General features: G+C 32.4%; 3 protein-coding genes across 4 annotated transcripts; 1 reads left to right on the forward strand and 2 right to left on the reverse strand.

Annotated features, from left to right (window-relative positions):
- Positions 1-186: 186 nt before the first annotated feature.
- Positions 187-12447, reverse strand: LOC25485802 (uncharacterized). 2 transcript variants are annotated; one of them, XM_039829850.1, is made up of 3 exons: positions 12249-12417; positions 1785-2075; positions 187-503 (listed from the first exon to the last, which is right to left on the reverse strand). In XM_039829850.1, the coding sequence occupies exons 1-3, from the start codon at positions 12309-12311 to the stop codon at positions 375-377; spliced, it is 483 nt and encodes a 160-aa protein (XP_039685784.1). In that variant the 5' UTR covers positions 12312-12417; the 3' UTR covers positions 187-374. The 2 variants fall into 2 exon arrangements, with proteins under 2 accessions (XP_039685784.1, XP_013469364.1); XM_013613910.3 differs by lacking the exons at positions 187-503; positions 1785-2075 and adding an exon at positions 10203-10669 and having other exon boundaries at positions 11952-12447.
- Positions 4469-9071, forward strand: LOC25485801 (succinate dehydrogenase [ubiquinone] iron-sulfur subunit 2, mitochondrial). Its single transcript, XM_013613909.3, has 2 exons — positions 4469-5334; positions 8675-9071. The coding sequence occupies exons 1-2, from the start codon at positions 4670-4672 to the stop codon at positions 8844-8846; spliced, it is 837 nt and encodes a 278-aa protein (XP_013469363.1). The 5' UTR covers positions 4469-4669; the 3' UTR covers positions 8847-9071.
- A 3876-nt stretch (positions 12448-16323) lies between the features above and the next one.
- Positions 16324-19917, reverse strand: LOC25485803 (GABA transporter 1). Its single transcript, XM_013613916.3, has 7 exons — positions 19543-19917; positions 19218-19448; positions 18656-18753; positions 18359-18545; positions 18131-18261; positions 17198-17431; positions 16324-16775 (listed from the first exon to the last, which is right to left on the reverse strand). The coding sequence occupies exons 1-7, from the start codon at positions 19724-19726 to the stop codon at positions 16395-16397; spliced, it is 1446 nt and encodes a 481-aa protein (XP_013469370.1). The 5' UTR covers positions 19727-19917; the 3' UTR covers positions 16324-16394.
- Between the last annotated feature and the right edge of the window lie 2787 nt (positions 19918-22704).

Below are 22704 nucleotides of genomic sequence, written 5' to 3' on the forward strand. Positions count from 1 at the left end.
ACCGCCACCACTCAGAAAAAAGTTGAACAGGTTAGCCACACAAAACAATAAAAATGTATTTGACACAGTCACAACCATCATTTACGACTTGAAAGAGTTCATTGTAGTATTTTAAGCAAAGGAGTTGATTTAAGTGTTAGTTGTAACCTCCTCACGTTCTAGAAATGCATAGAAATAGAAAGACTGTTTTGGAAGTAATCTCTAACTATTGACTAATGATGAAAAAGCAGATATATATACCACCCCTTGGTAGTATCAAAGAGCATCTCCAACCAACATTTGACTCTTTAGAAAATGAAACAAATTTCCTTTCAAACATAGAATGTGAAAATATTGAGGTAGTAGCATTGTATACAAGTAACTAATAAAAATTTCTATACATTATCCTGAGATCCACGATCATCGCCATCACCATCCTCATCGGAAGACCTCCCTCGAGCCTTCCTTTCATTCCACCTTGCCCAAATCCATCTTGAAATAAAGAATGCTCCTACTGCATAAACCTGGAAACAATTGCAGTAACTTTTTAATGAAAAAAACTTTTGGGAATTATCACAATATTGAAAGTATAGCAACGCTTAGCTTAGATAGGGAAACAGGAGAACCATCCATGTGATCATTTGTACATGTTTTTCTTTTGAACTTTCACCACAAGTTCATAATACTATCAAGATGTTCACTTAATAAAAAACTAAAAATAAGAGTGAAAGATCTTAATTTGAAATTAAGTAAGACCTGTCCCAAAGGCTGATTCTTTTGGACTTCAAACCAAACCAAGAACAACTTATTTTTGTTATCACCAGAGACACAGACATAACGAGATTTCCAAGTTCGGTGACCATGATGATAAGGAATGAAGTCCTTAATCAAGGGTATCCAGTCCACAAATAAGATTGTCTATATAAATATGGTACTTTGAATAAACATCAGAATGAATGAAAGTAAGTAACCTTAGAAGTATATTAGTCACAACAATAAAGTTTCAAAACAAAACTTCATTCAATCATATCCTGAATAGAGAAACTATGTTTTTCCTTTGTACATGAAGTAACCATGAAGTAAGTAACCGTAGGATATCCCGCCCCCACACACCTGAGTCCTTTGGACATTCTATGAGACTAATCCTCTGACTAGACAAACCATGGTGTTTCTTATGTTTGTAGCGATAAAATGAGTTGTGAAAAATCACTTTTTATTTGTTATTGCAAAAACGAAAAACAAAAAGATACACGAAGAGAGAGATGGACTCAATGAAGGCCCACAACTAATTAAATCAAACCACTCAATTCATATCTTGATATTGTTCAACAATTTAATAGCAAATAATCCACCCATTTCTATGATATCCTTCTCTGTAACACCGACACTTCTGATTGAAGGCGTATCCATGTCCAACACATGTGATTACATTCAATTATATCATTTTCTTAAATTACTAGTGGTGTCAACATGTCAGTGTCAAAGAACCGTGTCTGCATAGGTCCTTCATAGCTATCAATTGATTTGAGTGGATTTTTATGTATCTGAAGTCAAATTTTGTGTATTGCATGAATAAGTGTAGTAAAAGGACCAACTAAAACACAAGGGTTACAAAATAAAAATCATACCCTTGAATCAATCAAATGGTTCCCTATTTTTCCAAAGTTTATAAATTTGTAAGAAAGACCCCAAAACCCTAATCTCATAAATACATACATATGATTGCAATTACCCTTAAATCAAAATAAAAATATTAACCTAACCAACAATATCAAATTCACAGGAAAAAAAATGGTGAAATATACCTGATAGAGTATGAGAGGATTGGAAGTTTTGGTAGAAGAGATTTGAGATTCAGCCTGAAGAGGTTGTTCAGAAACAACAGCAAGTTGGGTTTTGGGGAAAGTCACAACGTTGGGTCCTTCCTGCAATTTTGGGATGATGGTTGTTGCTTTGTTCTTATCACCACCATCATCGTGTTGATGTTTTTTTGCTGGTAAGTTGAAAAAATGAGGAAGTTGAAAATTGAAATTGAAATTAGGGAAGAAAGGAATAAAGGGGTTTTTGGATGATTCTGAAGCAGAAGATGAAGAAGATTCAACTAGTTGTTGTTGTTGAGTAGTAGTAATTTGGGTGGTGCTATTAGTCATTTTTGAGATTGATTTCTCTATGCAGCGGCGGCGGAGATGACAATGGGGAGGGAAGGGAATTTGGTATTTGAATTGCTTTGCTTTGCAACTTTATAGGTAGGGTAACTGCACAACCTCCACGCCACTCCCTCTCAATTTCTTCTCTTGTATTCCATCATACTCCCTCAATCCCTTGATAGATGACCTAGTTCACAATATACATTATTGAATTGACATACTTTGATCATACATTCCTACTAATTCACACAAATAAATAATATCATGTAAGATGTTGTTGGATTCGTCTCGATGAATATTTTTAAAATATCAAATTTTTATAATTTTTTTTTAGTAGAGAATTGAATATATCAAAGATAAAACATATGCATTGGTACGTGTGCCAGTCATCTATTGAGGGACGGAGGGAGTACAAGTTTTCCTTTTTCTTTTAAATAATATTATTTATTTCATTTTTATATATTCTAAAATAATGTATTATTCCGATCTCGATTTATAAAAAAAATAAAAAATCATTAAAATAGATAATATAAATAGTTATTGACAAAGTTAACTTTTTAGATTTATTCAATAAATGATGTATTAGTCTTCGTTAAGAATTAGATACATCATTTATTGAATGAACTTTCTCTTATAAATGTGACCGGAGGGAATATAATTTTGAATCGATCCAAATTTTACATCACTATTCCCTCCGTTTTTAAATATTAGTTTAGTTTGTAAGAGAAAGTTTAGTTTTTTTTTTTTTTTTAACAAGCAAAAATGGAATTAATATTACCATTATGATTACATCACTACTCCCGTACGAGGCGTGCAAAAGATAATCACCAAAACATAGTACAACAAAAAGTCACTCATGCTTAAATTACGAGCATCGAAGTAAAGTAACAGAAAAACAAGAAGATTACATACTAATGTCCATACAAGACAGAGGATGCCGCCAGCACTCATGATAGCTAAAAACAAAAGTAAGCATATTTGCCTTTAGCCACTGAAATGATAACAATTTGGCCCTTTCCGCTAAATAATGCGAATTTGCAACATTCTGATGAAATACCCTATTTTTCCTTTCCTTCCAAATAATTTAGACACAAGCCAACCAGATTATCTAAAAGAATGTGTGTGAAGAACGCGGTAACCCAACCATCTGGCGAAACTGATGAAAGTGATTCCTACTTCCGGATGGAGCAATAAAGGGTAAGTAAAGCCACTGCAAGACCGCAGACCATACGTTGCTAAAAGGATCCAACGAAAAAGCACATGGTCTGCAGTCTCTTGTAAGCCGCACCCACCCACACAAATGTTAAATTTTAGTTTCTGTTTAAAAAAAAAAAAGTTTAATTTTTAAATTCATTCAATAAATAACGTATCTAGTCTTTATTAAGAATCACATACATCATTTATTGAATGAATTTAAAAATCAAACTTTCTCTCATAAATGTAATCAGATGGAGTATAACTTTGAATCACATTATAGAATTCTTAGCGAATTTTACTCTTAAGTAAAAAAAAATTGAATCACTTCTTTTTATAATTCTTAACGAATTTTTCTTATTTTACTCAAAAAAAAAAAAAAATTCCCAATGGGATTTGAGCAATCATCCCCATGTTTTCAATGTAACAATATTACCATGGTTTGGTTGAAACAGCAGATCATCTATTTCTTTCATGCCCGTCTTTTGCGGTTTTATGGGAGCAGGTGCGACACTGGATAGGTTGTGTGGGGGTTGACTCCAACATTATTTCTGATCACTTCATGCAATTCACTAGTATGTCAGGTTTCGGCAAAGCTAAGAGGTCTTTTCTTCAGTTAATCTGGCTTTTGTCATCTTGGGTGATTTGGAACGAGCGTAACAATCATTTGTTTAAAAATGTGATTACTGAGGTTCCTAGATTACTTGATAAAATTAAGATGTTATCTTTAGCGTGACTGAAAAGCTAAACAAGCCACTTTTGTTTTTGGAACTCAGATGTGGTGGTCAAGTCCTATGGTTTGTTTGGGCATTGGTTAATCACTAGAGGTTGTTTCCTCTTCACTTTGTTACTTGGTTTCTCTTTGTTTGTTGATAGTGGTCTTTTAGGCATACCTTGTGCTAAGAAATTGCTATAACCTTTGATAATATAATTTTATTTTGGCTTGTTCAAATAAAAAAAAACAATATTACCACCACACCACACCAGTTTATAATGTCATAAATTTTTTTGAAATTGTTTAATATATATTCTTCAAATATTTGAGTGGTGTCTATACATACAAAAGCGAGAGCTCAAAACCTTTGCACTATAATCTTGTTATTATTAAATAAAAATTCTGCTGCCAAATGACTATTATTATTTTTTGAAGTCAAACAAACAGAAAACTGAAACGTGTACAGCGAAGTTTCCGATTCCATCCATTCTCACTCACTGTATAAACAAATTTTCCCCATTCCAACCGAATCGCTTTTCCTCTTAATCCAATTTCGCTTTCTTATCATCAACATCTACTTCAAATGAATTTTGGTATTTAGGTATCTTTCCCATTTCCATCGTTTCCAGCAACAATGGCTTCAACTATGCTCAAGAGAGCAATCCACCGCATCTCATCCTCCCCAACCTCCCGACTAACCCTCCTCCGAGCCCATGCCTCCGAAGCCCAAGCCCAACAAGCCTCCCCCAAAGCTCGCGACACCACCGTCTTAAAAAAATTCCAAATCTACCGCTGGAACCCCGACACACCTTCAAAGCCCGAACTCAAAGAATACGAAATCAACCTCAAAGAATGTGGGCCAATGGTTCTGGACGCTCTAATCAAGATAAAGAACGACATCGATCCAAGCTTAACCTTCCGTCGTTCCTGCCGCGAAGGGATCTGCGGCTCATGTGCGATGAACATCGACGGCTGTAACGGACTGGCTTGTTTAACGAAGATTCCTGATGCGGGGATGGATTCGACAATAACGCCATTGCCGCATATGTTTGTGATAAAGGATCTTGTGGTTGATATGACGAATTTTTATAATCAGTATAAGAGTATTGAGCCGTGGTTGAAGAGGAAGAGTCCGGCGGAGGAAGATGGAAAGGAGATTAAGCAGAGTAAGAAGGATAGGGCTAAGCTTGATGGGATGTATGAGTGTATTTTGTGTGCTTGTTGTAGTACTTCTTGTCCTAGTTATTGGTGGAATCCTGAGTCTTATCTTGGTCCTGCTGCTTTGCTTCATGCTAATAGGTAATAAGCCTTTCTTTTTCTAGAATTCAACAAAATCTGTTTATGTTAGTGTCTATCAAGAGAGGAATTGATGTTTAGCTTTCTGTTTAATTTGTTTGTGTATGAATTGATTTGTGATAATTTATGAATATGAATCACAATAATGGATGCACGACACGATGTAGACATGGATAATAACTTAAGAAAATGGAAGCAATTGAATATATATAATTACATATGTTAGTGTATTTTAGTACATGTTGCTCTGTATACTTTTAGGTTTTGATAGTAGAGGTACAAAACCAAATTAATTAATTAATCTGAGTTTATGAATCACAATATCTGATCTATAGCTCTAAATTGTGGTCTTAGTTACACTGCAAAGCTTGATACAGCGGCGAATTGTGGGAAATTGTGTGTTGCAATATCATTGCGATGCCTTTTTATGGAGGCCACAATTGCTGTTAAGGGCTACAATTTAGAGCTATTTTTCCGATCAATTTACCTTCTCTTGTAATTTCATTAAAAGGGCCCATGGACATAATCCTCCTCTGTTTAGCACAATGTTGAATTGGATGTTTTCATTGTTCCTAAAGTAGGAAGCAAATTGCTTCTCTTCCATTTCTCTGGATTCAGTATTAGTAAACAACTATGCAATTATCTTTCTTTTTGCCTAGTTACTTCTGTTATGTACTGTTACGTACTGCAATAGTTATATCATTCACTCCAGCCATATTTTCCGTGGTTCATTTTCTCCTGAGTTTCTTTTATCAAAACTCTGTAATTCTATGATAGGTGTAATTTGGTCTTCTCTTGAGTGGTTATGAAATTATGATATCTGAGTCCATATTAGTTAGCATGTCTTTCACAAAATACTTGTGCAAATAACCTTTCATTTTTCTCTTCAGCTTGTGCATAAAGGCCTGTTTGGATAAACAGCTTATTTGCAGCTTATAGCACAAACGCTTATGATGATAAGTGCTTATGCATTGGCTTACATAAGCTATTTTTATAGAAAACGTAAATTAAAGTTAAATTGTTTTCGTATATGTTATAAGCTGTTTTTATAAGCTATATTGGAGAACTTTATAAGCCGGAAAAAAAAACTTGGGAAAATTGTCATAAGCTGTTTTCATAAGTTCTCCCAAACAACTTATGTCAGTAGATAAGCTCAAATAAGCCAATCCAAACAAGCCCTAAGACTCTTTTATTCTGTTTTTGACCTTCTGCAAGCTTAGTAACCCACCATTCCCCATCTTTGGTGTCTAATGACTAGACCTTTAAAAGATTTTAGTTTTCCCTCTCTCAATTCTTTTTTAGTATCTTTCTTATCCGCCTTATATATTTCCAGTTTGTAAACATTTTTATGAATTGCCAACTTTATCATACTCCCTTTTTATCCTAACATTGACCTGTACGCATGTATCTCCCTAGAAAGAAACTTATGTTATGCATGCTATCAAGGTCAACCCAACCATGAAGTAAGAAGGAAGCACTTGCTTTAAACTCCAATTTTTTTTTTTTTACTAGTCTATGTATATTATTTTTAAAACGATAATTCACCGATAAGTAATAATAATAGTAAATACTATATAATCAGTAACACAACATTTGTTTTTGTCTTTTGTTTTTCTTATTATAATTTTAAGGTTGTTGGTTTGGACTTGTTGTAATGGAATTGATTTGTGGTGACTGGATTTGTTGTTTGCTTGATTCTCTTTTCCTTAGTTGAAATCGAGGGACGAAGGAATATTGGTTAGGGAGAGAGAAGCTCGGGTTGAGAAAGTATTTATAATTCATGTCTGCCGTAATATGTGTGATTGATTTTCTTAGGTGGAATTGAGGGGATGGGTGAAATTGATGGAATTATGGCTTGTAATCTTGTTATTGCAAAAAAGTGAGTTTGTCAGTTTTCGATTTACAGAATAATCTTTAATTACAGAGACCATTTGGGAAGAGATAATGAATTCATGAGATTTCAATTGCTAAATTTTAGTTTGGAAGGAAATTAGGGAGGCTAATGAATTGCAGTGCCTTTTCTTTGAAGAAGAGTAGGATGTTCAGTATGGAGCTTTGTTTCAACTTTGTTCTGATAAATTTTCTACATTTGTTAACCCCACTGGTTTTAAATGCTTTGAACAGAGTATTGTTATGGTCTCAAGAGTGGTCATGTCTTGCGTTAGTTGAGTAGCATCATTTTGGGTACTATACTTTTCAAAAGAATGTAGAACATGGTACTGGTGCCTATTCTGTACTTGAACCTGCAATACCATGACGTTATTAGTGTTAAGTATTCCCTCATTGGTTGAGTGTGTCAATAAATATCTCTTACAGAAGACTTGAACAATCTTGGGACCCTTTTGCTAATTTGGGGTTGAGTTAGGTTGAGTTAGTCCCACTCCATTCTTAATTCTAATTTGATTTCGGAGCCTAATATGTATGTTTATTGAGATGTGTTATTTGAACAACCATTTGGTTGACAACTTATTTGACAACTATAATTTACAAAGAAAAAGTAGGTATTGACATGAAAACCAAAATAATAGATAGATAAAGTAAGAACATAATGTGAGTATGAGAGAGAAAGTTGTCACAAAATGGTTGTACAAATATCATTTCTCATGTTTATTCATGCAAAGGTTTAGTTCCATATGTCGAGTCGTAGGCAAGAAACGTTGGCGTTGTGTTAAGATCCTGCTGTAAATATTACTAATAAAGACTTGGTTAATTCCCCTCTCTTGAGCAAGCTTTGGGGATTTAGTTATATAGTTTGTTCTCAATTCTATAACTTAGCAAGTTACCATAGCTGTAAAATCAAAGAAGCACATTTATGTAGCATTTAATTGAATTATTTCTTCAGAGCTCTTCCTTCATATTTGACAAGATTTTTTGGTCTTGGTTATCATACATGTCTGAGTTCTGCTGGCAACATTAATTAGTATTCCAAATTTTCCTTTTATTATTTGTGTGAAACTTTTAAGGTGTTAACTTGACCAGAAATTGAATCGGGTTGATCCAGATGACAATTGACAAATAAATAAGTTAAAAAATGCAATGAAAACCGGTTGAACCAGCTGCGATTGAAGCGTGATTCAACCGGTTCAATCTTGGTCAATCTGGTTCAACAAGACTGCAATGTAACTGACATCGAACCTACCAGTGAATTGGCTGGTTTCCGGTTCAGCCGGTTGAATTGGCTGATTCAGTCTGGTTTTTACAACATTCGTAAATTACTCGCCCTAGTTTTTACCAAATGCTTTTGTCTAAACATCAACTGTTTAAGACTTATGATGTGAGAGATACCGGCCCTTGGTTTTTGTAATGTTAACAACTGATATATTGTCTGTGATGGAATTTGCAGGTGGATAAGTGACAGTCGTGACGAGTACACCAAGGAGAGATTGGAAGCTATTAATGATGAATTCAAGCTCTATCGTTGCCACACTATATTGAACTGTGCTCGTGCTTGTCCAAAGGGGTTGAATCCTGGAAAGCAAATTGCACATATCAAGTCACTTCAGCCAAAAGCTTGAAATCCAATTTTAGAAGTGTGATTGTGTTTGCATTTGACAATTTACCAACAAATTTTACTCATTCAGTTGTGGGGATTAATTTAGCTGTATTTCTTGATAATAAAACCTGAGCCCCTGTTGTATATTTTGCTTAAAGTTTATATTGCCTTTTTGTTGTTGAATAAATCTTAAATAGCCAATAGAGACCCATCTCCTAAATTGGCTGAAGCCATTTTGGACAAACAACTTATCATTGATCAACAGTTTTAGAAGATTGAAAATAACAGTCAGTAGAGCCCGCCAGTGATGAAGGTTCAGAATTTTGGGTGACCTGATTTAAAGCAGTAGAAGTAAATTAACAGGGGTGAATTGTTATTTTTGAACCTTAAATCATTAACAAGTCACTGAGGACTATCCATCCAATAAATATGAGTGCAACCACTGTATAGGAGGTAACATGTCCACCATCCGACTAGTCACTTTTTACCATTTAAAGTCTAAATTTGTGTCCATTCAAAATTATTTTTGGCACAGTCACGACCATCAATTATAACTTGAAAGAGTTTATTACAATATTTTATGTTACAATTATGTTTGATTCAAGAAAAAGTGGGGGTTGTGGCGGCTAAAAAAAGTGTTATTACAACGGTTTCAACTGCCATAATCGACTAAAGTGGTGGGTTAAAACCCACTTGGGTTGGCCTGGTGGTACTGGTTTGGGATCTGGGAGTGTGCTCCTCCTCAAGGTCTCAGATTTAATTCCATCCGGTGTCAACTTGAGTGGGCTAATTTAGCTTCTTAAGAAAAAAAGTGGTGGGTTTAATTTAGCCGTAATTTCCATAGGCATACATTGTTAGTCTAACCAACTTTCTTATCTTAAGGGACTGGGCGTCATTCTTTTGATCCCCTCGAGCCTACCATCGTTTTTTGAATTAAGCTTCTGATTTAGTCTGTGCTATGCTAAGGATCAGCTGCACTATGGAAAGCCTTTCGATAAAGATCTCGAACCTGTTCAGAAGTGAGTTTAGAATTCGGTCGGAGTTTCAATATCCCAAATCGAGGTGGCTTAAGTAACCTTAAAACTTAAAAGTATTTTGGTAAAAAAAAAAAAAATCAACCATGAAGTTTCAAAGCAAACCTTCATCCAAACATATTTTGATTAGAGACAACTATGTTTTTCTTTCAAAAATGCTACGAGACTAATCCATCAACTAAAACTATAGTATATCTTATGTTTATGTCGTCGATAAAATGAGTTGTGAAAAAGAGTCCCATTTTGTGTATTTTCCAATTGTTGTCGCAAAAACAAAATACAAAAAGGAACATATGAAACCGCTGCCCAATCACCACCACCACCTCAGAAAAAAGTTGTACAGGTTAGCCACACAAAACAATAAAAATGTATTTGACACAATCACGACCATCATTTACAACTTGAAAGAGTTCATTGTAGTATTTTAAGCAAAGGAGTTGATTTAAGTGTTAGTTGTAACCCCCTCACGTTCTAGAAATGTATAGAAATAGAAAGATTATTTTGGAAGTAATCTCTAACTAAAGACTATGATGAAAAAGCAGATATATATACCACCCCTTGGTAGTATCAAAGAGCATCTCCAACATTTGACTCTTTAGAGAATGAAACAAATTTCCTTTCAAACATAGACTGTGAAAATATTGAGGTAGTAGCATTGTATACAAGTAACTAATAAAAATTTCTATTCATTATCCTGAGATCCACGACCATCGCCATCACCATCCTCATCGGAAGACCTCCCTTGAGCCTTCCTTTCATTCCACCTTGCCCAAATCCATCTTGAAATAAAGAATGCTCCTACTGCATAAACCTGGAAACAATTGCAGTAACTTTTTAATGAAAAAACCTTTTGGGAATTATCATTATATTGAAGGCAGAGCGATGCTTAGCTTAGATAGGGAAACAGGAGAACCATCCATGTAATCAATTGTACATGTTTTCTTTTGACCATCAAGATGTTCACTTAATAAAACTAAAAAATAAGAGTGAAATGTCTTAATTTAAAATTATCTAACACCTTTCCCACAGGCTGATTCTTTTGAACTTCAAACCAAACCAAGAACATCATATTTTTGTTATCACCACTCACCACATAGACATAGACATAGAAATATCGAGATTTTCCAGGTTCGGTGACCATGATGATAAGAAATGAAGTCCTTAATCAAAGGTATCCAGTCCATAAATAAAACTGTCTATATAAATACTGTACTTCGAATAAATATCAGAATGAATGAATGAAAGTAAGTAGAAGTATATTAGTCGCAACTCACAAAGTTTCAAAACAAAACTTCACTCAATCCTACCCTGAGTAGAGAAACTATATTTATTTTTTTGCTAACCCGCCATAACTAACTAGTTCTTTTGGCTCCCTAGTAGATGCCGTAGAATATCCCGTCCTCACACACTTGATTCATTTGGACATGTTATGAGACTAATCTCCTGACTAGACAAACCATGGTGTTTCTAATGTTTCTGTCATAAAGTGAGTTGTGAAAAAACACTCTGTCTACTTTTTTATTTGTTACTGCAAAAACAAAAGATAAAAAAGGATACATTAAGAAAAAGATGGACTTCATGAAGGCCCTAACTAATTGAATCAAACCATTCATATCTTGATATTGTTCCACAATTTAATAGCGAATACTCTATCCATTACTATGCTATTCAACTATCACAGATACTTCTGATTGAAGGCGTGTCCGATGTCCTACGCATATGATTACATTCAATTATATCATTTTCTTAAATTACTAGTGGTGTCAACATGTCAGTGTCCGTGTTAGTGCTTCATAGCTCTATCAATTGATTTGAGTGGATTTTTATGTATCTGAAGTCAAATTTTGTGTATTGCATGAATAAGTGTAGTACAAGGACCAACTAAAACACAAAGGTTACAAAACAAAAAACATACCCTTGAATCAATCAAATGGTTCCCTATTTTTCCAAAGTTTTAAAATTTGTAAGAAAGACCCCAAAACCCTAATTTCATAAATACATACATATGATTGCAAAATTACCCTTAACTAAAAATCAAAATATTAACCTAACCAACAATTTCAAATTCACAGAAAAAAAAAGGTGAAATATACCTGATAGAGTATGAGAGGATTGGAAGTTTTGGTAGAAGAGATTTGAGATTCAGCCTGAAGAGGTTGTTCAGAAACAACAGCAAGTTGGGTTTTGGGGAAAGTCACAACGTTGGGTCCTTCCTGCAATTTTGGGATGATAGCTGTTGCTTTGTTCTTATCACCACCATCATCGTGTTGATGTTTTTTTGCTGGTAAGTTGAAAAAATGAGGAAGTTGAAAATTGAAATTGAAGTTAGGGAAGAAAGGAATAAAGGGATTTTTGGGTGATTCTGAAGCAGAAAAAGAAGAAGAAGAAGAAGAAGAAGATTCAACTAGTTGTTGTTGTTGAGTAGTAGTAATTTGGGTGGTGCTATTAGTCATTTTTGGGATTGATTTCTCTATGCAGCGGCGGAGATGACAATGGCGAGGGAAGGGAATTTGGTATTTGAATTGCTTTGTAACTTTAAATGATTTATATAGGTAGAGAGGGTAACTGCACAACCTCCACGCCACTCTCTCTCAATTTCTTCTATTCCATTCTACAAGTTTTTCTTTTCTTTTAAATTTATTATATTATTTATTTCATTTTTATATATTCTAAAATAATATATTATTCCAATCACATTTATAATATATTATTTTTATAAAATAATATATTATTCAATAAATGTACCTAGTTCTTGATAAAGTTAACATTTTAGATTTATTCAATAAATAACATGTCTGGTCTTTATTAAGAACTATATGCATCATTTACATGAACTTAAAAATTATATTTTCTCTTATAAATGTGATCGGAGGGAATATAATTTTGAGAGTGTGTTTGGTTCAGCTTCTACACATCTTAAAAACACTTTTCGTAGCTTCAAAAGTGAAAACTTGCAATTCCAACATCTTTGGTTCAGCTTCTCAAAATCAATTCTCATCTCCAAAAATATTTTTCGATGAAGCTACAATTCCTAACTTTTGAGTTAGCTATAATCATTTCTCCAATAAATTTTATATTTTGATTATTACAACCTATTATTTTCCTTTATTGTCCTTTATCAATTCTCCTTCTTTTTGTTTTGTATTTAGTTTGATGAACCAAATTTAATCAGAAAACTTAACGAACCAAATTAGCCCCCATAAAATATTTATGGCCATGAGTTACCAAGTTTTGGATTTTCCTTTACGGTGTTTCCTTTCAAATTTAATGTTTTTTTTTTTTTACCTTTCTTTTACGCTAATTTTATCATTTTTGACAACTAACTCTAGTATTATTTAACTTCAATATATTTTATCAAAAAATATAAAATATATGAACAAATATTATGTAAAATAAAATTGGTCTAATGATCGTATTTATTATTTTTTTAAATTAATATAGAAAATTTATTTATTTAGAATTAATAATATATTTACATTTAGTATTATTCTACATATACATTCAACTAATTCCATTTATTTGTATTTAGCTATGTCCATTTTAGTGATTATACATTCAAAATCAATTTTGATCAAAACAATCCAAACAACATTCAGTTTGTTTTATCAATTCTGCATATTGTATCTAAACATAAATCAATTCTCTCAAAATCAATTCTGTCAGAATCAATTCTATCAGAATCAATTCTGTCAAAGTCAATTATATCTAAAGCTGAACCAAACACACACTCTTTCAATCCAAAGTTTATATCATTACTTTTGATTTTTACATTTAAGTCAAATTTTTGAAATATTTGTTTTAATCATATTTAGTACATTATAGAATTCTCTCTCGTAAAATTTTAAATATGATTTTTTATGTTGTTGCGTTTAGAATTTCATATTTAATTCATGTTTTGTTAATTTTTTTTTTCTACGAGATTATTTTAATATTATAAACATTCATACAAAAACTGAAACATTTAAGGGGCTAAATTTTTTAAATGATACACATGAATTGACTTCTAAACGTAAATCAAAAGTGGTGATGTAACATTTTTGAGGCGACCAAGAGTAGTAGAAAATATTTAGGGAACTAAAATGAAAAGTTGGAATATTTGTATGGACAAAATATTTAATTAAAAAAAAACAAGAAAAGTAATAGATTTTTTAGTCTTTTATATATTTCATTAAAATTTTGAAATTGGATAGCATTGTATTGATCATCTTTTAGTAGTGATTAATTTTTTTAATAATGATTTGTACCAAAGAAAAATTTAATAATGAAAATACGATTAATTTCCACTGAGTAACACACGGGAGGCAAAGATATTGCTTCCCCCACCTATTAGTTTCTTTCTATACACAAAAGAGGAAGAGCCAAGAACCTTTGCACTATAATCTTGTTATTAAATAAAAAAATTAATAAAAATTCTGCTGCCAATGGGAAGCGAATCAAAGAGATCAATTTAGTGTCTTCGTAAACTTAGCTCAGTTGGTATGGACAATATATAATATATACAAGGTACGAGTTTCGAACCCCAACCAAAAAAAAAAAGAGACCAATTTCGTATTTCATTGCTTTGCTACTTCAAATGAATTTGGTATTTAGGTAAGTGCACAACCACCGGGCCATTCTCTCTCAAATTCTTCTATATATTCTAAAACAATATCTAAGAACTCTAATCATATATTTAAGGTGTTCTAAAATTGATAATTATAAATTTGTTTAGTTTGAGTCACCTATTCATCAAATGTAAACATTAATTAATTATCTATCATAAAAGATAAATTAGTAAAAAATAATATCAATGGTCAATAAATTTTTTATATGACATCCAAATTTTTTCTTAAATATTGGTCTTATATTTAAGGACGAATGTAGTATTTTATTTCTTTCCAAAAACATATTTGTTTTGATTGATAGTATTATAAAGATATGTACTTTGGAAACCCAACCTAAAAACTTATTAGATATAGGCAACATAAACTCAATGCCTGCCTATAGATGAAGATTAGCTCCAATTGAGGTGATTATCAAGATACTAGTTAAAAAGTTAAGCTGCACTTTTTTTTATGGTTGAAATCTAAACAGGCAGCATTAGCTTATACTTATTATGACGGGTGGAAACATCTGTTGAATTATATGGATGTGCTCATGTAATTTAGCTTTTTGGTTGGCCCTTTAATGGGTAGACACTCTTTGTAATTTTGTAAATTTTGGTGGTGTTTCCTCTTTGCGCATCTTATGCGATTGGTAACACTTTTGAGTATATATATCATTTTGATTTGTTAAAAAAAAAAATTGAAGGGAAAAAAATAATACTAACAATTAACCAATAACATTTGTCACTAAAAAAAGACAGACAAATCATGTGTTTCAATATACGAACAAATACATATACCTTAATTTTCCACATAAACTACTTTATTTGTGTTCCTAAGGTCTAGCTTACCGTTCTGCTTTTGTCAAGAAAAAACTTACCATCTTGCTTAACTCTTTGGTGCATGTATGATTGAATTGTTGAAAATGAACCAACCATTGTCGTGCAATGCAAAATTGACCTTCCCTTGTCACAGTGTCACACGTAACAGTTTGAGTGTAGGAAAACTTCATTCATAGGCATTGAAGATATACTCAATGCTGAAGATAAGTACAATGTCAGCAAGAGATTGGTTCTGCTTTTTCATTTTCCCTTCTCAAATTTATTTGTTTTTTTTTTTTTTTTCATTTTCAAATTCCTTTTTTTCCCATAATAATTATTAGCTTTATTTACTCTTTATCCGGTTTTTGTTATTTTAGTTTGGCTGTTTTATTATTGTAACATTTATTTTGTTCTTAGCCTTAAAAGGCTTTTTCTCTATAGAGATTTGGCTTAGTGTCTTCAATTCTGCTATTCACCCATTACCTTTTGCTTGCTTCCAACCAAATTTCCCAAAATACGCCTGCGTGAGTTAACTCACGTGAACATAACACCCGCTTGAGTTAACTCACGTAGGAGTTAAACATGAAAAAACATTCTGCTTAAGTTAACTCACGCTGAGTATAACACCCGCGTGAGTTAACTCACGCACGGGTATTTTGGAAAGTTTGGTTGGGAGCGAGCAAAATGTGATGGAAGAAGAGCAGAATTCTAGTGTCTTGTGTATCTCTTCTAAAAATTCAATTGAATAAATTGTATTTTTCATTTAATCAAAAACCTACTAATAGCCATAAATAAGGAATTGGGAATAGATAACCTCATTGCCTATCTATATGCATACCCCTATGTATAAATGTCAGAATAATATTGGTGTGTATGGATTTGTGGTGAATTTGAAAGAACCATCCTTTGTGATTTTGATAAAAATTACACTTTTGAACTTCAATAAAATCACAGTATGTCACGGTGATTTCGTCAAATTCATTGTGATTCCAAACAAGCATGGACATAAATATCAACCTATTGAACATAATATCTCACAGAATATAGCAGTTAACAGAATATAGGAAGAAGGAAACTTAGAAATGAATTGTGTATTGCTTCTCACTATATTGCCATGATAATTTTTACATATTCAGGAATCAGAAAATAAACTATACGTTTTAGCATCAAGAACTATTTGTCTAATTGATGCTATTCCCCCTATCACAACTAAAATTGAGGACCCTCCTCCAATCAATGTATTCACCCAATAGATTATGCCTTGTTTGGAAGGCTTGAAAGTTATATTGTAAAAAACCATTGGCAAAATGAAATCTAGAGGAATGAATGCAAATGCTCCAAACAATGCCATTATATCTGGAAAGAATGGCAACATTGCTGCAAAAAGTGTGGCTGCTGCTACTGATATTGACCTAGAGAGCACCCTTGGCACAACATTGCGCATTGAAAACTGTCCCTTCTTTGGATCTCCGAAAATTGATTCAAATAATTCATTTGTTGGTTGAAGATATACCTGCAATATAATCAAGTTATAATTATTCATCAGGAAAGTGAAGCTTATGAAAATAGCTTATATGAAAATAGTTTGACTTTCTTTTATCTTTTGTCAAAAACATAGCTTATGCATAAGCGTTACATATAATAAGGTCTTAGGCTATAAGCGCTTAATGAAGTTATCTATACAAACATGACCTATGTCTATTATAAAAAAGGAACCTTGTTTCATAAGCTATCCTACGAAGCTTTATTGAAATACGCTTAAGACAGTTTACCGACATAACATAACTATTTTCATAAACTCTTCCAAACAAAAATACCTACACTTGTGTCATAAGTTAAGTCCAACTAGGCTATAAATAAGTTCTTCCAAACCGGCACCCGAATTTGAATTGCAAAATCGAAAATGTATATACGAAACAGTTTAGGCGTTCTTACCGCAGTCAATCCAAAGACTTGAAGAAGGATGAGTATATTAGTGGTCAAGAAAAACCATTTGGGAAGCAATAGTTTTGTCTCCCCAATGTAGTTAGCAAGAATTGTTGCACCAGATGCATTTCCAAATGCCCAATAACCAGAGATAGCAACACTGAAATATGTAGCTACTATAACAGAATAACACACACATAGTCCTTTGAACATTTTTCCCTTCACAGGAGGTGCCAAAGTTGCCTAAAAAATTGCACAAGAATTGTATTTAGTTAGTCACTTGACATGTGCATTTGATTATTCTAAACACACAAGGATATCAATTGATTCCTATTCTGTCACAACTAAATAATTGTGTTTGATTCTAGATATGCATGTTTGGTTCCACTTTTGGAGGAGTCAAAATCCATTCTAGAGGTGTAGAATTGATTATGACATCTTGGAATGTTTTCGAGTAGAATTGATTTTGCGTTTAAAATTGATTCTAACTTGAAGTTAGAATTTGGAGTTTTTGCCTCTTCAATTGATTTTTAGCTTTCACATTTACATGAATGTATCAAGACGTTAATCGCTTAACATTTAACTCACTTTTAGTCAGAATCGATTCATCAAAATAGTCATTTTTCACTGCAGAACCAAGCACACACAAAAGTGAGTCGAATGTAAAGTGATTTTGATTTGAATACATTCACTGAAAAATGGTTTGAACAATAAATTTGAAGTTAAAAATTGATTGTAGAGGCAAAAGCTTTGAATTCTAGCTTCACATTAGAATCAGTTCTGAATGCAAAATCAGTTCTACTAGAGAACATCAGAGAATGTCAAAATCAATTCTACATCTTTAGAATCAATTTTGCCTCTTCATAAAGTGAAACCAAACATATTTGATTCCATTTACAACATTTTTTCAATAAAAAAAGACTCACAAGATGCAAAACTAACCTGTATTTCTGGAATAATCCCACTAGCATATGTTGTAGCAATGATTGATATACCATTGAAGACACCAAACAGTTTATCTTCATGAGAACCTTTAACAGAATACTCTTTCGGCGGTGCATCTTTCGAGTGACCTGCATTGGATCATGCAATCAACACAATCAATTAAATGAATCACATTACATGTTTCTGTCACACATTGCCAATGCCAGTTTGTTTTTCTCTCCTTACCGACGTATATCGAACCGACAGTGAGAAATATTGAATAAATCACACAGAGAATCAGAGAAATCAGGTTAATGTGTCTCAAGGAGTGAAAAGATGGAAGCTGAGCCAAAAGCATAGTTACAACTCCACATATAATGATAAATTGGTAAAGCTTCATTGATCCTTCTGGATGGTAAAGTTGGTAAATGAACTGCAATGGAAGAAGAAAAATGTAGCATCTCAGTGAAACTATAGTATAAGAGTGTGGACAAATTTATAAACTTAAAAGAGAAAATGTAATGAACCTTTTAATGTTATTACCTTGAGACTCTTTCCTCCCACAAGAGGACCACCAATCACAGTCCCAAAGCATATGATAAATTGAAGAGGGCCTATATAGTATTTTGCCCATCTTGGTCCTGCCACAACATTTTCAAGCAAATTAGGAATGTTTCGATCCTTTGAAGCACGGACACCTCTGGAATTAGGTGTGTCGCCATGTCCGTGTCCAACAAACAAAGTAACTCATCAATTTAGTCTCTGAAATTGTATATAGTAGGCAAGTTACTTAGTTACAATCTCAATTTTACAAAATGATTTCTTAAATTGAAAATTCTTAATTACATTAGTCTTTTTGAGCGAGTCGATTTAGTCTCTAAAATTGTTTTAGAAAGACTAACGCGATTACGAATTTTCAATTTCAACGATCATTTCAGAAACTAAATTGTAACTTAAAGTGACTAAAGTGGTGATTCGCTTGGTTCAATCAGGAATATTGTGCTTATATCAACCACTTGTGCTAGACCTCAGCAGTGGTCCAATGATTAATAACAACAATGAAAAAGAAAGAAAAGTACTAAAAGGAAAGTGAATAGAAATTCACCTAAAATATCTCTAGCCATATCTCTGAATCTAAATTGGCGGCGGCCAAGTTGAGCATGATGTTCTAAGACAATAGATAAAAGATTATATGAATAAAATGTGATCACTCCTGCAAGGACCAACCAAATTACTCCTCCAAACCAACCCAGAAGAGTGAATGAAAATGGAAGTGTAAGAATCACTGGTCCCACAATAGATGTTGTCAAATGATAACCACAGTGTAACCATGATCCTACAAAATATACACAACCAAACCATATAGTAAATTAATTAATCAAGATAACATAACAAAGTAATAATATATAGTTCAATAATTCAATACTAACCTTTAGATACAAGAACAAACTTTGCTCCTGCATCTAACTCAGGTGAAGTAGAAGACTGATGATTGATTGCAAAACCCTTTTCACTATCACTTGTATATATTTCTGAAGAGCTTTGAGCAGCAGTTCCCATCTTAATCTCTTGCTGAATCAAATTCTCTGTGATGCTGCTAGTGTTATGATTCATATGTATTGTGCCTTGAGCTAGCAAATAATTATGACAGTATAACAGAAATATCTTATCTTATACACAAATGATGCAAGTTGAAATAAATGTTGAAAAAGACTTAAATTAGTTTAGATGTAGAAACATGTTTGAATGATGATGGTCAAAGTAAAAAACCAAAACTATTCTGTTTGTTGGAAACTCTTTTGGACTAGTATTTATTTTCTTGAACATGCCTAACAACTTGCTTCATTATTAGTTATTAAAAAATTATATATTATAAAGTTTTGTTTTATAGTATGGTATTGTAGGGTGGGGTAGTGTGTGTGACATATATTAAATATAAAGTATCAAAGGTGGCTAAGGGGATCGTCCTATGTGAATAAAAAAAGTCAATTAAATCAGCTGTGTATAATATAATAAAAAAAATAAAAAATAACATATGCTAAATACTATGTATGTTTGCACAATAAAAATGTTGACCAGATCCAGGCTGTCCACATACCATGACTTCACACATGCCAGAATCATTGTACAGGTGTATAGCTAAATTCTTCTGATAATTTATTTTGTTTCTTAGTTACACAATTACACAAGTATAGTGTAACCAATCAGGGTTTAAATCTGATTATTTGACACTCCTAAACTTTATTTGATTATATATTTTATTAATGAATGGTACTATGGTGGTGTTATAGTCTCTCCTTTTTTCTTTCTTTTTTTGGTGAAGTGGTGTTTTAGTCTAGTACGCACATTGACCTTATGCATAAAGTCTAGTCAAAACAAGTCTTTGATATGCAGATTAGAAATCTATAGAGAAAACCCTTACGGGTTTGATTTTGGAAAATTCAAAACTTTGGATTGGATAGTTTAAAATAATGTGTATCATATGTCTTATTTTAGGAATGTTTTTCTCAATTTCGTGATTTTCAATATTACATTTTTAGTTAGAATTTTTTTCAAAGATCATAACCGCAAAACTCACACATACTGAATGTAGATAAATGATAAATTGGAGTCGTGAACTTGACTCAGTTGGTAGGGTGAATGCATAATATATGTAGGATTTGGAGTTCGAATTCCAGTCATCATCAAAAAAAGAAAAGATAAAGGATAAATTGTGAGTTTAAACCATCGTTCCAACATATCAAATGTCCTTGTAGTTTTTCACCATGTGTGTTGTCTTTAAAAGACGATTTATTCTCTAGTAGCTATGTTGTTTGATAAAGAGCTGCGCGTGGAGTGGTTGAGGACATTGTGGTTGGTGGAGGTCCTTTCTTTCGGGACCTTCAACATAGGTTGACTTCTTTACCTATTAGGTTTGGGATGTTGGGTTTATACTCGGCAACCGAGGCTTCCTCATACGCTTTTGTGATTTCCCGGGCATAGTCTTGGGTGCTACAAAAGGGTTTTGACCGGAGGTTGTTAATCCTATAAATAGAGTTCAAAAGATCGTGCATAACAGTGTCATGTCTCTTAGCTAGGTATATGAATGTCCTGTTTACGATGATTGATTTTATCATCCATAAAGATCTAACGGTGCAGTTTTTTGTCCGCTTACAATCCATTCATATGTAATTATATGTTTTGTGAAGTTATTCATATGTAATTATAATATTAAATACGATACTATTTTGTTAAAAAATACAATTATTTTTTAAATTTTTTCTTGAAATCACATAATTTTTATAATGAAACTTCAAATGACTATATATGTCTCACTAAAAAAAGACTATATATGTCAAATTTCAGAAAAGTGGGATATTAATACCTTTGTAATATTAAAGTCTGTATTTTCTTATCTTTTAATATATATATTATTGAAAACTTAAAATGAACGTAATGAGGAAATAATAAGCATTTTTTAAATTTATAGAATTTTGTACACCTAATCTATTTAAATAGAACTTTAAGTGAGGTTGAGTAGTTCAACTGGTTTAAGTTTTTTTTTTTTTTAAACAATTCAGCTGGTTTAAATTAATAAAAGTCGAAGGTTTTGGATTGAAACCCAAATGAAATAGTAAAACATTAATCAAATTACTAACATTTATGCTTAAAAAAAATGTTTTTCTTTTGGGAAATGTTTTATCCTCAAAACACATATACACTCCAACGTTTTCTTCTTAAATAATGGTGTAGAATTTAACTAATATGTACTGGGAAAACTGGTTAGCCACATTTAGAATATCCCCTTCTAATTACCCTTTTTTTTTTTCCATCCAAAAACCTCAAATTTCAGACCTTGTTATTAAATCTCAAATTTGGCCAAAAAGTGAATTGTGATTGGTCTATAATATAAAATGCTTATATCCACATGCAAAAAAAGAAACGAAAAAAAGAATGCATCATATTTTTATTTAAGAAAATAATCCAAAATTAAAAAAAGCAGCGCACTAATCCCTATTGTTTTGGTGAATTATCTATGCACTCAGATTCAAGCTTTTCCTTTTGTGTCGGCTACATGTTTAAATCAAAAACTCAAAAGTTGTATCACATTCCAAGTAACTCCTTCATTCTCTTTCTTTTAGATAGATGAAATAACACTAATTATTAAAAATCTCTATACGTAAATGAAATTGTTAGGGTTTGAACCTTGATCACGGTTTCTAATCAAGCAATTTCGATCATATCAAGTGGATTGAATATAAAATAATTTTCGGATGTATATATGTAAAAGTAATTTAACAATAAATTTAAAGATAAAATCAATTGTAGAAGTTAAAATCTTTAAATTTTACCTTCAAATAAAGTCAATTCTCCAAACAAAGTCAATTATCTTTTAAATAATTTAAACATGATAAAATCAACTCTACGACATCTTGAATCACTTGTTACTCCAAAGTTGAAACCAACCATAAATCTTTTATATCAAAAGTCATAGAAATCTTTTATTTCAAAAGTCATAGAAGGGAAGGGAAACAACAAAGAAAAGCGGAAGGAATGAATGAATGGTTTTGAGAGGGGAGAGTTTTGGAGAAATCATTTTTCTTGATAATACT

The sequence above is a fragment of the Medicago truncatula genome, chromosome 1 (assembly GCF_003473485.1).
Source record: "Medicago truncatula cultivar Jemalong A17 chromosome 1, MtrunA17r5.0-ANR, whole genome shotgun sequence".
In the NCBI taxonomy this organism is placed as follows: domain Eukaryota; kingdom Viridiplantae; phylum Streptophyta; class Magnoliopsida; order Fabales; family Fabaceae; genus Medicago; species Medicago truncatula.